Source organism: Filicampus tigris, chromosome 1 (assembly GCF_054856515.1).
Source record: "Filicampus tigris isolate MCC_2025a chromosome 1, RoL_Ftig_1.0, whole genome shotgun sequence".
Classification (NCBI taxonomy): Eukaryota; Metazoa; Chordata; class Actinopteri; order Syngnathiformes; family Syngnathidae; genus Filicampus; species Filicampus tigris.
In genome coordinates this window covers 19,900,190-19,916,107 of record NC_141217.1, presented here as the reverse complement: position 1 = coordinate 19,916,107, position 15,918 = coordinate 19,900,190, and the positions used below count along the sequence as shown (strand labels likewise).

At 41.0% G+C, this 15,918-nt stretch overlaps 1 protein-coding gene across 1 annotated transcript; it reads left to right on the top strand.

Annotated features, from left to right (window-relative positions):
- The first annotated feature begins 308 nt into the window (after window positions 1–308).
- sox18 (SRY-box transcription factor 18) lies at window positions 309–6,949 on the top strand. Its single transcript, XM_086043671.1, has 2 exons — window positions 309–892; window positions 2,965–6,949. Exons 1-2 carry the CDS (start codon window positions 514–516, stop codon window positions 4,191–4,193), a joined length of 1,608 nt encoding a protein of 535 aa, XP_085899797.1. The 5' UTR covers window positions 309–513; the 3' UTR covers window positions 4,194–6,949.
- The last annotated feature ends 8,969 nt before the right edge of the window (window positions 6,950–15,918 follow it).

Here is a 15,918-nt window from a genome sequence, read left to right as displayed (position 1 = left end):
TTAAATTCACACTATGAGTGCGTGTCATTGTGTGTGAGTGTGTGTGTGCGCACGTGTGTATGCGTGTGTGTAAATATATATATATATACATATATATATATATATATATATATATATATATATATAAATATGCTCAGCGTGGGTCGGCGCACTCCGGCCACAAGTTCTCAAAGTTCCTAGCGGGAAGGACAGACGCGAGCCAGTGAGTCAGACGGCTCAGAAGCAGCAAAGCAGTCACTCCAAAAACGAAGGCAGTGGGAAAACGCAGAGACTTAGTGGAATATCTTCTGAGGAATATTTTGGTTTCTGTCCCATTGTCCCGCCCCTCTCGGATCTCCATGTTTGTACTCAGGATTTGTGGTCCAAATCCAACACACTCTCCCGATCCGTCTCCCCTTCATCTGAAAGCGCGTGTGCTTACCCGTGAAACTTTGCAACCCAAAAAACTGAGAGAGACGTTTGCAGAATTCCACTTGGATTAAAATCAAAGTAGACAGCAGGCCCGGTTCTGGAATGAATTTAACCGAGCCCAGCTTGTGTCGGGGGGCTCTGTCGCATCCCGGCCAGGTGTCTCTCGTGAGCCGGACTTGGGCTTCAAGGACCCCGAGTCCTGCGTCTGATCTCGAAATGGGTTTTGAGCAGAACATCTCCGGGGACTGCAGCTCTCCCAGTGACCACGGAGGCGCCAGGAGAGCAGAGCCCAGGGGCCGTCCCACGGAAGGAGGCCAGAGTCCAGATCTGGCGGGAGTCTCGGGCAATGGGAAGGATGTGGGGGGCGAGCAGAGGATCCGTAGGCCCATGAACGCCTTCATGGTGTGGGCAAAAGATGAGCGAAAGCGACTGGCCTTGCAGAACCCAGACCTGCACAACGCTGTGCTCAGCAAGATGCTCGGTAAGAAAACCATCACCTCCACCACCAAGTTGCAAGTTTGAAAGATTGCCTTTTCGAATCGACAACCTTTTCAATTCGACCAATAGCGACAATTTAACACTCGTGGGTCTGTTGCTTTTGGCTTTTTCAGCAGTTTCAGCACTCATTTCGTTGCACTAAAACAGTCAATTGTTTTCACCTTAATTTTGGACTGCATTCTTATAGACACTCAAGGCAGAGTTTTATTGGTCTTATTCCATCTGGTCCCATTTACGTTTATGAAGTGAAAAGTGCCTTTCTGAGCACATTATTAAGGACCTCACGACAGCAAAACAGAATGTGTAAAATAGTCATAAAAACTTTTATGCTTGAATTTATGGTATGTATATATTGTGTACTGTGTTGGAAACATTATTTCAACCATGCTGCTTATTCCATTCCACTTTATTTGTCTTTTGGAATTGTATTCTTATTAAGAAAATTAAAAATACAATGTGGTCTTTACAGCATTGCGACACTAAATCAAAAAATCGTATGCTCGCCCTAGACTTTTGAAAAAGGAGTGTACCAAGGCATATGCATGTATTTGTCTCCATGCGCAATCACTGTAATGCATGTTTGCTGCATCTCAAGGAATTTAGCATTTAACAAATAGACGATTGCATGTTTAAGTCAAGTCAAGTCAAATGTATTTATTTAGCGCAGAAAAGTCTCAAAGGGTTTCACATGCCTGCGGTTGACAAATATTAACGACATCCCTGATCTGAACCCCCAGGAGGGCAAGGAAAAACTCCCAAAAAATGTTTAGATGATATTGCAAATCCGAGCACATTCATCATCAAATATTATCATTATCACAATAAACTGGAGACATGTTTGTGTCGTGCATGAAAAAAACAGGGAATGTAAAACAATATACAGAATGTCTGGAATTAGTTTAAGGAATTATATATATATATATATATATATATATATATATATATATATATATATATATATATATATATATATATATATATATGGATCATAATATAAATAGTATGATATAAATAGTATAATATAAATAGGAATGGGTTTGAATGAGACAACAATTTGTATCTACATAATCAGCTATCATTATGGAGATTTTGTGTAGGTTCTCTATCTTGCAAAGAGCCGAAAATGTCGCAGCAGAGCATCAATTAACTTTGTGCAGCGTCCATGTGCTCATTATGTCATAAATGTCAGAGTTCAGTCAAGGGTTTGATCCAAAGTGACCGTAAAACCGCTGCAAACTGGAACTCCGCTGGACGCCATATAAAATATGGTGCACGGTTGGGTGTCACCTTTGTCAGATGGTGTCATGGCAATGAAAGAAATCTTATTGACATACGGGACTTTAAAATGACATCGTCATATATGAGAATAACAAAGAAAAACTTTTAAAAATTCCAAGATGAAGTTTACTGCACAGTAAACGTAATATAAATATATTTTTTCTTTATATATATTTATATATGTGTGTGTGTGTGTGTTTGTATATTGCTTGAATTTATTTGCTGTTATAAATTGAATTTCTTCAATTTATACATAGTTCATTTTCTTCAATTTATAGTAAAGTAGAAAATAAAAAGTTAAGACTGATTGAAGCAGAATCATCAACTAACTAATGAGCTCATTACCCCAGCAGGTAAAAAGTTAGATTAAGGTTGACATTATTTTGACTTTGCTACATGTAGCGCTCAAGATGAACAGTAGTGTGGGTACTCTGTGAGGGTTAGGTCTTTAAGTGTTTTTGTGAGCATGCCAAGGAGGAAATCGGATGACAGATAGCTTGATGGCAAGAGAGCGGATGAGTGGGTCAACAAAACAGCTGATTTTGCCAAGAAGATCACAGTTCAATCCAAACTTCCCACTGAGATCCACTGTGCATTTTTTTTTTTGCCCCTGCTTCACATTTCTTTTCGCCAGAGTACATTTTTACAAAAGCCAAACCACCCTCTTTCCCAAAACCTTAACTAATGTTCCGCTTTGGTTCAAGCTAACCAAAAGCTTGTCACTCTGCATATCAATCATGCAATCAATTTTAACACGCTGCTCTTCGTGTCCATCAGGCCAGTCGTGGAAGGCACTGAATTCTACGGAGAAGCGTCCTTTTGTCGAGGAAGCAGAGCGTCTGCGCCTTCAGCACCTCCAGGATCACCCGAACTACAAGTACCGGCCTCGCCGCAAGAAGACCACGAAGAAACTCAAGCGCGTCGAACCGGGGCTCTTGCTTCACAGCTTGGCTCAGAGCCACGGCATGGGTCCCGGGATCGTCCCCCTGGGCGGAGAAAGTGGCTCCGGAAGCTCTCCGTACGGGCACGTGTCTCACCACCACCACTCCCACCACCTGCTGCCCTCTCTGGGCCACTTCAGGGACCTCCAGGCACCGGGGCACCAGGAGCTGGAGAGCTACGGGCTGCCCACCCCGGAGATGTCCCCTCTGGATGTTCTGGAAAACGGAGCAAGTGAATCAGTCTTCTTCCCCCAGCATGCACAGGAGGAAGTGGGGATGGGAGGCTGGAACAGCTACCACCATCCTCACCACCATAATCCGCATTACAGCCATCACTATGGCAACCACCACAACCCTATGCACGGTGCGCCGACGCAGAGCCCGAGTCCGGGAATGAACGTGGGGGTGAACGGTCTGAGTGCAGGTCGGAATCCCAGAATGGCCTCGGTCGACTCAAGCATGGCTTCGAGCATGAGCCCGCTTCCTTCGAGCGGTTCTCGGATGAACCCGGCGCAGACATCAGGCCGCCATATCGCCTTGAGGAGTCCCATGAAATGCCCGCCACCTCCCCATGACTCTGTGTCCTATCCCCAGTCCTCAATCAGCCTCCACGAGACGGTTAAACCCCACCAAGGCTCCCTTCCTGTCAGCTACTACGGCCAAATGTATGGCAGCGCAGTCTCCAATTTCCCCCCGGCTCACCTGGGCCAGCTTTCGCCTCCTCCTGAACCCTCCCCCACTTCCTGCGCGTCCTTCCTCCCCCCTGTGCATATAGCAGACCCATCCAATTCGGACTCAGCTGCTCATATGGGGCCTTCTTCTTCTGCTGAATTCTGGTCAGAGGTGGACAGGCATGAATTGGACCAGTACGTGAATACCGCAAGAAGCCGAGAGGAGGCCTTTGGACAAGGTGGCCTCGGCTCCAAAGTCCTGGTCTGGCGTGGTAGCGGTGGCGTCAGCAGCGCCGACAGAGATGGCGGCAGCGAAGAAGGAGTCAGTCCTCTTATATCTGCTCTTTCTGATGCTAGCAGTGCTGTCTATTACAGTGCATGTATCACTGGCTAATACCTTCACTTGTGGACGGGCCTGAGTCCGGGCTGGATTCATCTGAAATGTTGATGGGATGTGTTAAGCTCACACGTTGGGTCAACTCTTAGTCTTGCTCATGCCCACGTGAACCCAATCATAACACAACGGAACATGAAAAAATGTGGCAGTTAAAAAGAAAATACCGCGAAAGAAGTCACTCGTCGGTAAACATTTCAAAACGGAATGCATTCCTTGGCTACAATGCGCTAGCTATGTTTCGAGTTAACAACAGAGTGGCCCAGTATGTCCCAATAGTAGCACTTGTGATTCAATTCTATTTTTAACTCATTCACTGCCATTGACGAATTGACTTGTCTTTTCACCGTCCGGCCGTTCAATCCCAGGAATTTATTTATCTTTTTTTTTCTTTTTTTTTCAAACATTAGGGTAAAAGAGGGTCTGAAAATGTCTGGCGGTGAATGAGTTAATCTCTTTGAATCAGGGATAACAAAATCTAAACTTTTACAATCTCAAAGACCCATGCTTGTATAAATTCATAATTCAGGAGCTGTGACTTCAGAAGTGATGATGTTGGACCGAATAATTAACTGGAAGACTTCACCATCAAACTGGAGGACATTTATCAAGGTCAAAGTCAAATACCTTGTGGTCATGAGGTTTAGATGAATTGAAGGCGCTTATTTATTGGCCTCATGAAGGCCAAACTCAGGAGAAAAAGGGGGCTAATGGGAGAACTCGATCCAACCTCCATGTGCGTGTTTCCGGGAAAGCCTCGGCCACAAAGCCGGGGCGGACCACAAACTATTCAGATGTTTTACAAGATGGCTTTAGGTTTGCTTTTGAGCAGGATTTGTGATATATTCTTATTTCCTCACTTTGTGCCAACATATCTTTTGGCAAATGTGACCCTTGTGCGGATTAGGAAGTCTTTCCTTTTAATCAGCAGGCGTCTCAAACGTCTCTTGTTTAGCTGTACGCAGCATTAAAAAAAATGGAGCTTCAGGCCCCGCTCTGTAGATCATGGAACCGTTCAAATTCCAAGATCAAAATCAGCCCTGGGATTAGGTTGTTTTGTTTTTTTTTGGAGTACAGGCCAGAATTGGCTAAAATGTGAAAGTAGTATAACAAAAACATGGAAGTAGAGATAATACAAGGCCAGTGATTATTGCTATGTTTTGTTCATGGTCTGTAAACCACACTGTTCACATTGGCACTCGGTGCTCACGCTAATACATAATGTAAGACCAGTATGGCGTGTATGCAACATTATATCCCAGCATGAGCCAAATTTCTGGCTTCACATCCCATAATACAAGAAGAAAATGTGATGTCGAAAGCTCTCCATTTTTAATGGTTGGCTTGCTAGCACGTGTGACATTTGGAACGCCTAATTTGATGTAGACGTGTATAATGTACAGAGTTTATGTGCGATTCTGTGAAGGGGAAATTGAAGTATGAAATGTTCTCTTTGCACTGGGTTTAATATGTTTGCTGTATAGAATTTGAAATCAAAATGTCCTTACTTTGAAATGTTTTGTACAAAAAGGGCTGTCTTTTATTCATTTTTATTTTAAATAAAGAGTTGAGGATTTATTTGCTTTATTTGCTTAGGCCAAGCTACATCTCGAAGCTGTGATGCTTTTTTTTTTTTTTTTTTTTTTTTTTAATCTCTACACACCAAAAGTGCATTCTAAGAAATGTATAGTATGTTCCAAACATTTGAACAAAATTCAATGAAAAACGATTCATTTATTTTGTTAAAAAGTCCAACCGAATTAATGAAGTTCACTGTCTCTGTTTTTGTATGGACTTGTCATGCTCGGGACATCACCGCTAATGCTAATTCGTTAATGTGTATGCTTCACACGTGTAAAATGATGCATTTTGCTGCAGAAAATGTCATGTAGCCCCCAAGGCGCGTTGACTCTCAACCGATTTCGTAGTGGAATTCTGTTCATTTCATTCCAGCTTTATGCCAAATTAAGATAACAAGCAATTTGATCGATTTGAAAATATCACGCTCTTCCTTGGAGATATGAAATCAATTTTGTGTAATGTTTCTGTATTGTGAATGTGACTCTAATCGAGAATGACCCGGCAAATCTGTTACAAGGTCTACTTCACTCAACGCAAGAAAAGGTTGCCTTTGCAGCCAGATTAGCCGTTTTACTGCAGAGTATAACGGGAATTTGTGGTTTTGTCTGTGCTGGGAAAAATGACAAACCAACCCCCCTTTTTTTTGTAGATGTTTATACAACATGTAGTTTTGTTGCGAGTGGGATCTTGAACGTGATCTTTCCCTACATCTGTTGTGCATTAAAGCCACACACAATACATTTTTCTACATGACACAGTAGAAGAATATCAAGTATGTTGTACAATATTTACCACACTTTGTGGCCGAATTCATCTTTCCAAGTGTGTCCTCGGAGGGTTGAAGTTCACGCGGAGAAGCAACATTCTGAAAAAGTCCTTCTTGTTCTTCTTCGCCAGCATTTTGTTCCCACTTTAATTAGCTGTGACACACAGAGAACATCAGAGGGGCATTTATTTGGAGTCATGCAATAACTCTGAGGCTTTTGGTTATAATTATGTGCAGTGGGGTTGGGGTGGCGGCACAAAAAGGACACATAACATTTGAGGATTGATACAAAGGACATTTTCTCAAGCAGCATAAATAAATTATGAGAAGGCTTTTTCCCACTCATTCACAATCTGTTTGGCAGGGACATTTTGTAGACGTATTTCTTTTGTTTGTCTCTTATGTTTTCTTTTTGAATATTTGGGTGGTCTGTACATGCTTCTGTACTATTTTATGATGGAATTTTACAAAATAAACTCCTAATAAACACCGCAGCCTGGTTTCAAACTCTCTAAAGATTCAAATCATCAATGTAAATCAGTTGTTATTCTCCATTTATTGAAACAATGGTGACCGGGAACCAAACACTATGAAATCTATGCCATGATGTTTCAGATTTAAAAGAAATTGTATTAAATGTATAATTCAATCGCATTATTTGTTCTGGAAGACTGGTCTAAAAATAAATGGATAATAAATCAAGTGCAGCTCAAGTCCCGCTAACTAATTATGCGCCAAGGAGGCCTATTCTGACACATTGGTCTAAGGGTCGGACTGCCACTGTCAACAAAACATTTATCAACTTTAAAAGCAAGAGTTAAAGATTTTAACATGCTTCCTTCCCATGGTTAGTTAAACACACATAACAGTAAAAGCCAACACAACGAAAACTATAAAAACTTTGATGAGTGACGCTTTATTGAGCATTATCGCTTGAAATGATTTCTTGTAGCTTCCTGTTAATGCTCACTTGTGTGCATCTACTTCAATCCTAAATGCGGTATTACTTTTCCTGAAAATGTTTGGTCAAACCTGAATTGTACGACCCCCGCAAATCAACAGAGGCTCTCAGTCGTCTTAATTCCTGTGGAACTTTCTCAATTGAAGCCACATTTTTAGCCACATATGCTATCTCGTATGGATCACAGATGAGCAAGCAAATTGATCCAGTTATCAGACTTCTAAAAAGTTTTAATAAAAAAAAAAAAAAGAAAATAAATAAAAAATTAAGATGGATGTTAAAATATAGACAATTAATCTTATAGCATTACAAACATCATCACTTTAAGATGTTTGGCTCAAGTACATTCAGGAATTTACTTAAGTATTTCCCCCCTCCCATAAAATTTCAAATCGCCCAAATCTCAGATTCGTAAAACCAACCAACAAACAAACGTGTTTGTTTTTGTTGCGTGTTCGGGATGATCTGCAGGTGCTGATAATTAGATCAACGCGTCACAGCCACACAAGCTTGTCCGGTGATCTCAAGAGCCACTTAGGAGAAGTTTCACGTCCAATCTTGTGGTGTCGGATGGCGGACGATCTCGAAGAAGCTGAGTTGCAAAACCGCAAGTTCTTACAGGAAACCACATCACAACACCAAGTGTCAGGGGAACTGTGGTCCCTGACGAGAAAGCGTCCAAATCCTGAATCCAAATGATTTGAGGTTTTCTATGAAGAACACAAATTTCATAGTTCCCTTGATGTTTCATTGTACGTATTCCAATAAATTGCACGGAATGCTGAATGTACAAGTTCACACCTTGTCCGGCTTGAATGAACACAACCAAATCTATGTGTCCAGGCATGGTTTACTTTGGCTGGACTAGTGTTGTAAAACCCATTATATGATAGAAAGTGGAGATAAAAAGTCTATACGGCCCTGTTCAAATATCAGGTTTTTGTGATGGAAAAAAAATCAGACCCAGATGAGAAATTTCAAAGCTTTTTCCACCCTTTGTGGAACCTGTGACCTGTACAACTCAATTGAAATAAGTAGCAAGGTAAAAATAAACAACAGAGAAATGTGGTTGCACAAGTGTGCACACCCGCTTACAGCTGCGTGCTTTGGCTGTGTTCAGAATTAACGAATCACATTCAAACTCATGTCAGATGGGAGTCGGCGTGCAAATGTGCCTCCCATCAAGCATGAATAAAGTTCAGCTGTTCAACAATACTTTTCTTAAGATTTTTTTTTTCTCCGTAGAAGAAGCCTGAAGGTTTTGTGCTATTTGGAAGTGTTCACAATTCCCTCAATTTCCAGCTGAAGAAAACCAGCACATGCTTCTTTTGCGATGAGCAGCTCTGTGCTTGTGCCGAACGTTCCTTTAGGAATGTTAAAAAATAAAGTTCAATCTTGGTCACATCAGACCGTCATACATTTATCCTTGTTAATGGGAGATTTTATTATGGTTGTATTTAATGTGTGTTTTGATTTTTTTTCCCCCCCAACATAACGCAAACACCAATCTAACAAAGAATACAAAAGAAGAGAAGAGACCGACTGGGTTTATCGTCTACAATCCCCCCCTTTTTTGTGTTCATTAGCACCTTATCACTCATTAGTCCAGAGGTGTCAGATTAACGTCATGGTTGTGTTATAAGAGTGAAACCACTTATATGTAGAATCTCTGCGGCTGTAACCCCGCACCGATAACTAAGGTTCTGCACGGACTGCACCTAGGTTTTAAGGTCAGTTTATGTTTAGTACAGTGAGTGAACGGAATTCTAAATGAAGTGCTTATATTAGGTGTCGTTGACTTGACCGCGATGCTGCGTGTGTCAACATATGAACAGTATGTCCATGGCTGTCATGGCCGCCAGTCATACTTAAAACGTACACTTGCAGAAGGCGCCTGTAGATGGGCCTCTAATGTTCATTTTTGACCCAACAAAAACATTACTGGCATATAATAAATATTTCATTTGAAGCAACAATGGGTTATTTCATAGGAAATAACCCAGAATTTTGACCCAACACAAACAATCCAAAATTGAGTTAATGAAACAACCCGACTGTTAGACCAACAATGGCAGCTGTTATTGCTTTGACTTCAGTTTCCTCTGAAAGCTGCATTTGTGCTGTGCTTTTTTGATTTTGGTCTTCAAATGTTTTTCATTAGCCACTGATGGTGTATTGGTACATTTGCCTAAATTTGGCTCAGGCAGCGTGGGTTCAGTTCCCACTCAGCAACAGAGTGAATTTGGTTGTCGATCTCTGCATGTGTCCTGCAACTGACTGGTGACCAATTCAGGCTGTAGTGCGCCTTTCGCCCAAATTCGGCTGGATAAGGCTCCACCCGTGACCCTGAAGAGAATACATGGTATAGAAAATGAATGAATGGATGGATGAATGTTTTCCATTAGGGCTGTAGACCAGAATGACTTGTGCGCACATGTTGCACAATGTTGTGTTTTGTTTACGCGGATAAAAAGCAGTGCGGTGTCATAAAAGACGTTCAAAGGGTGCGACATCGACTTGATGAACTCATCACAGCTTTCTGTGTGGGAGGGGCCTGAATGGCCCATGTGATGGCAAACAAAATGTCCCAAAGGGTTCAACAGAAATTCCACTGGGGTGGAGTTTGGATGTCCATGTGTTCAAGAGACAGAGAGAGAGAGAGAGATGAAGGGTGAATGACAATATAAGAGGGATTTTCCCATGTTTTTTATTTGGACATGTGGTCATATGCCTGTGTATGAATGTGTGTGTGCTGTGCGTGCATGTGCGTGCTGGCGTGTGTGTGTGTGAGTGTATCCTGCAGCCAATGTTGTCAAGGCGCCCACTGCAAAGTAGGTGATCCAGCGACATGTGCGTTCAGTGGACAGTAACTGTGAGGTCCCAGCTCGGATGTCTCATTTTCTGTTAGCACTAGCACTAGCTACAGTGCTAATTGATGGACATTTGATTGATTCATTGCGGATGGATAAAAGTTAACTATAATTTTGATCCCTTGAAAATGTTGTGTACAGGTGTGTAGCCCAGAAAATTCTAGGGGGGTGGCAAGAGTGACACAAGGTGTCACTGAAGGGTATGGCCATGCATGCATACGCATACACTCATTCCCATGCATCTAACCCCCTCTGTAACCGAGAAGTCATTGTTTGTCGTACCATCCACAGTCAACGTCTCATGCAATAAAATGTACAAATATACAGAAACTTGTCCCAACATTATTTTGTGTTAGCACATCTGATGTTAATTTCAAATGTTTGTACAGATTCAATTAGTTTTGATCCAAGTGACTTGGAAGGCAGTTCAACTGTAGGAGCAGCCCGGATGCAAAATAATCCATCAATCCATTTTCTGAAGTACTTATCCTCATTAGAGTCACAGGTGAGCTAAAGCCTACCTTAGCTACGTTTGAGTAAGAGGCAGAGTACACCCTGGACCGGTTGTTAGCCAATCACAGGGCAAACATAGACACAAAAGGAAAAGGAAAACAATTGTGTGATTCCTTATTGTTTTATGAATCCCAGTTATTGAGTAGGAGAACAAATGCCATGAAAGGTTAAGGTCTTAACCCTTTGTACCGTAAGGGTTTCCTTTTACTATTGTCACCATGAACAACTAACATTAAATGAGTATTTTTGAACATAAATCTGTTAAGCGTGAACTCAGCACCGCACGTGGACCACCGTCTGAACTCTGCCTGGACTCAATGTTGTCACGAGGGCGTTCCGTTTGCCTTTTCCCTTCTTTCCAACCCCCACCACTTCCTGTTTCCTGTCCCTGCAGGAAGTAGCTCTGCACTCACTTCCTGTCAGTGGAGGGAGTTTACGGGACGGAGAGTAAATTTGGTATGAGATATGAGGTCATGGCAAATGAAAAAAATGTGCACATATTTATTTCAAACATGAAAGGAAAAGTAAGACGGCTCAGAAAGATGGACAGTGTTTACACCACTTACGCAGTGGTGGGCAAAGTAAGGCCCACTTTATTCTGGTCCACTGAGCATTTACATTATCAAGGATCGTATAATATGTGTTCCTTCAATTTGGGCATTTTCCCCTAAAACGTCTTGGTTAAGAATACATTTATTCATTTGCATTCTTTTTTTTTTTTATGTCAATAAATAACTGTTCAACAGCAAATTGTAATCAGAGATGGCTTTATGTGTTCCTAAACATATTTTGGATACTGATTTCTAAAATGTTTTTTTCCTAGCAGATCAGGTTTTTCAGAAAGTTTTTGTTTTAAAATTGCTTGCGCAATGTGGATTTTACCATGCGTTGTCATTTACAGCTATGACGTTTAAGAAGAAAATTCCATCTGTTGCTGAACCTAACCCTTAAAGCCGAAGTCAGCTCAAAAATGTTATTTTCAGAAGTCTAAACACACTATTCTGATTAATATTGTGTTTGTGGAATATGAATTAAGCAGGCAAGTCCACCAATTTGTACCAATCTCAGAGGCAAATGGCCGCCATTTTTTTTTTTTTTTTTAATGGCCGCCATTTTGCCACTTCCTGTTGACTGAAAATGATATCACAGTTGGTCAGGTGAGCCCTGAGCAACTGCGATGTCATTTTCAGTTGACAACTGTATGAAGTAGGCATGAATTATTATCTTATTAAAACACACACACAAAAACATTTTGTCCTTCATCCATAAACAACTGTGGATGAAAAGAGGCCCATGATCTGCCCTGTTTTCACGTAGCCCTTGAGCACAATCGTTAACTCACTCCTTTGTCTAGACGGACACGAAGATGTCATTTTGTCTCCCGTCCATTTTCTTTTAAACATCGTGTAGTTTCATGTTTGAAATCTCTTTATTTGTATTTGGCTCGGATTTAACAAGTCAACTGCACTGATCCTGATATCATATCTCCGCTAGTATCCCTCCTCCCGTCATTGCTTGCTCCCTTTTCGCACTGTGAGCCAAGGTGTGGGTGTCAAACCTCTGAGCTCGGCTGGTTTGGTGGCCTTGGCTCCCAAGGTCTCGTGGGCTGCGGGTTGAGATCCCGAGCCGCAAGAGGCCGCGGACCAGTGGAGGCCATCTATCACCGTGGTAACAGCCAGCCGAGCAGCCAGCCAGAATCTGAGTCAGCATAAAGTTTATTTCTGGTCTTGTTCAACATGTACAGAGTCAAGGGTGCATTTTATGCCTTCGCCTGTTGCTTGGTGGAATAAATTAGATTGTATATCATTTCAGAACTTATAAATATACACTATTTTGGCTCCTGGCAATGGAGTGCTAAAAGTTAGTTTCTATTTTTTGTTTTTTCCTAGACATCGATTTATTACTGTATGCTAAATAAAGGATTTGCTGCATCTATTGATTTCGCTTATTTTTTAAATCGATATGCAGCTTTAATTTCAAAAGGAAGAAAGTATGTTGTTCAACAATTCAGGAACTTAATGGCAAGTATATATTTCAGAGTCTGTGCCCAATAGACAACTCAAGTGAAAGAAAAATGATACTTCTGTAAAAGCTCTACAGTGACAGTCAATCCATTTTTGATGCACATTTTTCAGGACATTTTGGTTTGACATGAACCCTTGCTAATTCAGTTAATAATATACTAATAATCACTGAATTTATTTTCTTTTTTTTTTCTTTTTTTTTAAAGCAAATCTGAAACATAGGATAACCTTCGGTGTAATTTGCTTTGCCTTTGACTCTGGGGTTTACAAGTGGTGTCAAGAAGTGATGATGACCATAGAACAGGAAATTGAACTTACTGCAACAAAGCAGATAGTTTGACTATGAGGAATAAAATCAATTTACTACAATTTACCTGACATGCATAAAGTAATGTAGATACAGTACATAACAGGAAGCAAACCAACATCAAGCAAAGGCCTGATTTGGTCTGTGCAAGTGCCACTGTATCAGTTTTGTTACTTTTGCTGTATTTAATGATAACTTTCATTCCAATCATTCCCATTGCTGATTGGCTGATACGTCTAATTATTGTGTATTCATTTTTAATTAACCTGCCAAATACGGTTCCTTGTGGACAGGGCTGGAGTGGCGCAATAAAATCGTCCCTGGCATTTTGACTGGCCAAGCGTGCATGCGACATTTAAGCACGCGCATATGCACCGGCATGCAAGCATGTGCTGACGTCAGCGCGCAAGCACAAGTAGTTGCGCACGCTCATACTCGTTCCCATCTCTGTGACTGAGAAGTCATTATTTCCCTTATGAGCCACATTCATGGTTTCATAAAATGAAATAAATTCTATTCTAAACACTGCGCTTTACTTTAGTTTTGTTCCTGCTTGTATTGTGTTGAGCAAGATTCTGCATATGTGTTGATTTTTTTTCATGAAACTATGACTGTGGATTGTATGATAAGCAATGACTTCCCAGCCGTGTTGATTCAGCCAATCATTCAAAATTTATTTATTTAGCACTTTTCATACATACAAATGCAACTCAAAGGGCTGTGCAATCAAAACATCAAAAATACAACAAAAAGAAGACCTGCTCACTCCCTCCCAACATACACATAGACACATATCCACAAGCACACTTGCACTCACACACCCACACACATACACAAAATAAGATAAGTATGTTAAAAAAGACATGGCAAGGCACAGAGAAACCATATGAGGAAAATGATTTGCCATGTTGTGAAGCCAATAAATTTGATTAACATAGGCTACGTTTACATAGACAAAATTTCTTTAATCCAATCAGAGTTTAGATTAAAATTATGAATGCATGCTTTTGGATGTTTTCATGGACACTAAAAATATTGATCTGATTAGGAATTGCGTGTTCTTCATGCATCACACTTTGTTTCAGAACAAATTATTTTGACTTTATTATGCAAATGTTCCAGTCTAGTCTTGCGCCTGCCTTGTCTTTCGCTCGCTGCTTCTACGAGCTTCCGGGAATAACAGAAACGCGTGTACGGACGTCACAGTCATGCCCGGTAAAGACGGTTTTTTTCAGAAATTTCGGAGTAAGTGTTTTTATGCTCGCTGATTGGATTAAAAATAGACATAAACCACCTCTCTTGTTCTGAATAAAATCTTGATCAGATGTGTTTGATCAGGTCACAATATTCCGAATGGTGTGTGTACATGAAGCATTTTATTCTGATCAGGCTTTTAGTCCAAATAAATATGTCCATGTAAATCTAGCCTTGACCGTAACAAAGTAAATGTTTTTTCCAAAAGAGATATTCTGTTAGAGTTGGCATGAAATGCGCCAATGGCCAATGCCACTCCTGACTACTGAGTAGCTCTGCCAATGATGTTGTTTGGTTCAATTTACCGTGTAGTTTGTAAATGCCTAAATAGGCCCCTCCCTCTGATATGTTGGTTGGTGTCTTGAGGGATAAAATAGGATTCAAAATAATTCAAAAATAATTCATTACAATAAAATGATTTAAAATGATTTAACTGCACCGCATTAGCCCCCGAAGACGCCGGCCCACCGGGCATCTCCCCGCAATGACCGACGGCCAGTCCAGCCCAGCTTGCGTACACTTGCTCCACTTATAATGTTTCTCAGTGGATTGGTTTGTTTTTCTTTTTTCCCACTTTTTCTTTGCTAGTTTTCTAATCAAAAGGTCTACTTCATTTAAAAGATTTTTTTTTTTTTAACTTGTGTGTCGTGTTGTTTCTGTTGTTTCTCTGCTCTAAACATTTAATTTGAGATGTCCAAAGGTGGAGAAAAAGTAGGATGAATGTCAGAACTGTGGGGCATTCTTAGGAATGGAGGCTTTCTGTGATCCACAATGTCTATTTCTAAACCCTCAACTTAAGCGTTCTTGCTATTTGCGTGTCCAAGCTTTCTGTTATAGTTCAGAATATTTATCTTTCTGGCTGGCTTGGTTTCCCTGAATCGACATGCGTGGGTCTAAACACTGGCTTTGTGAGCACAGCAACGATGTGGAAATCTGGCTAAAATTAAATGGAATTTCAGCCCGTCTTTCTATATTTGTGCGTGGCTGGGTTTGTCACTATAAGAGGCCCTGACGCCACGTGGGAGGGTGTGCAGCGTGGCGACCCAGCATGACGCCGCGGTGAGCGTGCACGACTGCCAGCAGACGCAAAGAGAAAGTGTGGGAAACTGAAAAAAGACCAGAAGATGAAAAAATATCCCAGAGAGGAGCTTTACTAAAAATAAGATCTTCATGTTATGTATTGATATACTCGATGTCTGAACTAGAAATTGATGGTCAAATGAACCACCGATGAATAGCTAACAATTACGGGTTTGATAAGTGATAGTTTTCAATAGAAATATGGATAGTACAAGCGTGAAAATAATAACCACTGCTAATAATAAATGACTATGAACAAAAATGATTTGCCTAACTTTGACAAGTGACAGAATCCTACTGCTTAGTGAGTCTGCTTACTTTGTGTAACCTTATGTTGCTTTTTCGCTTAACACTACTTCAGTGGTGTGG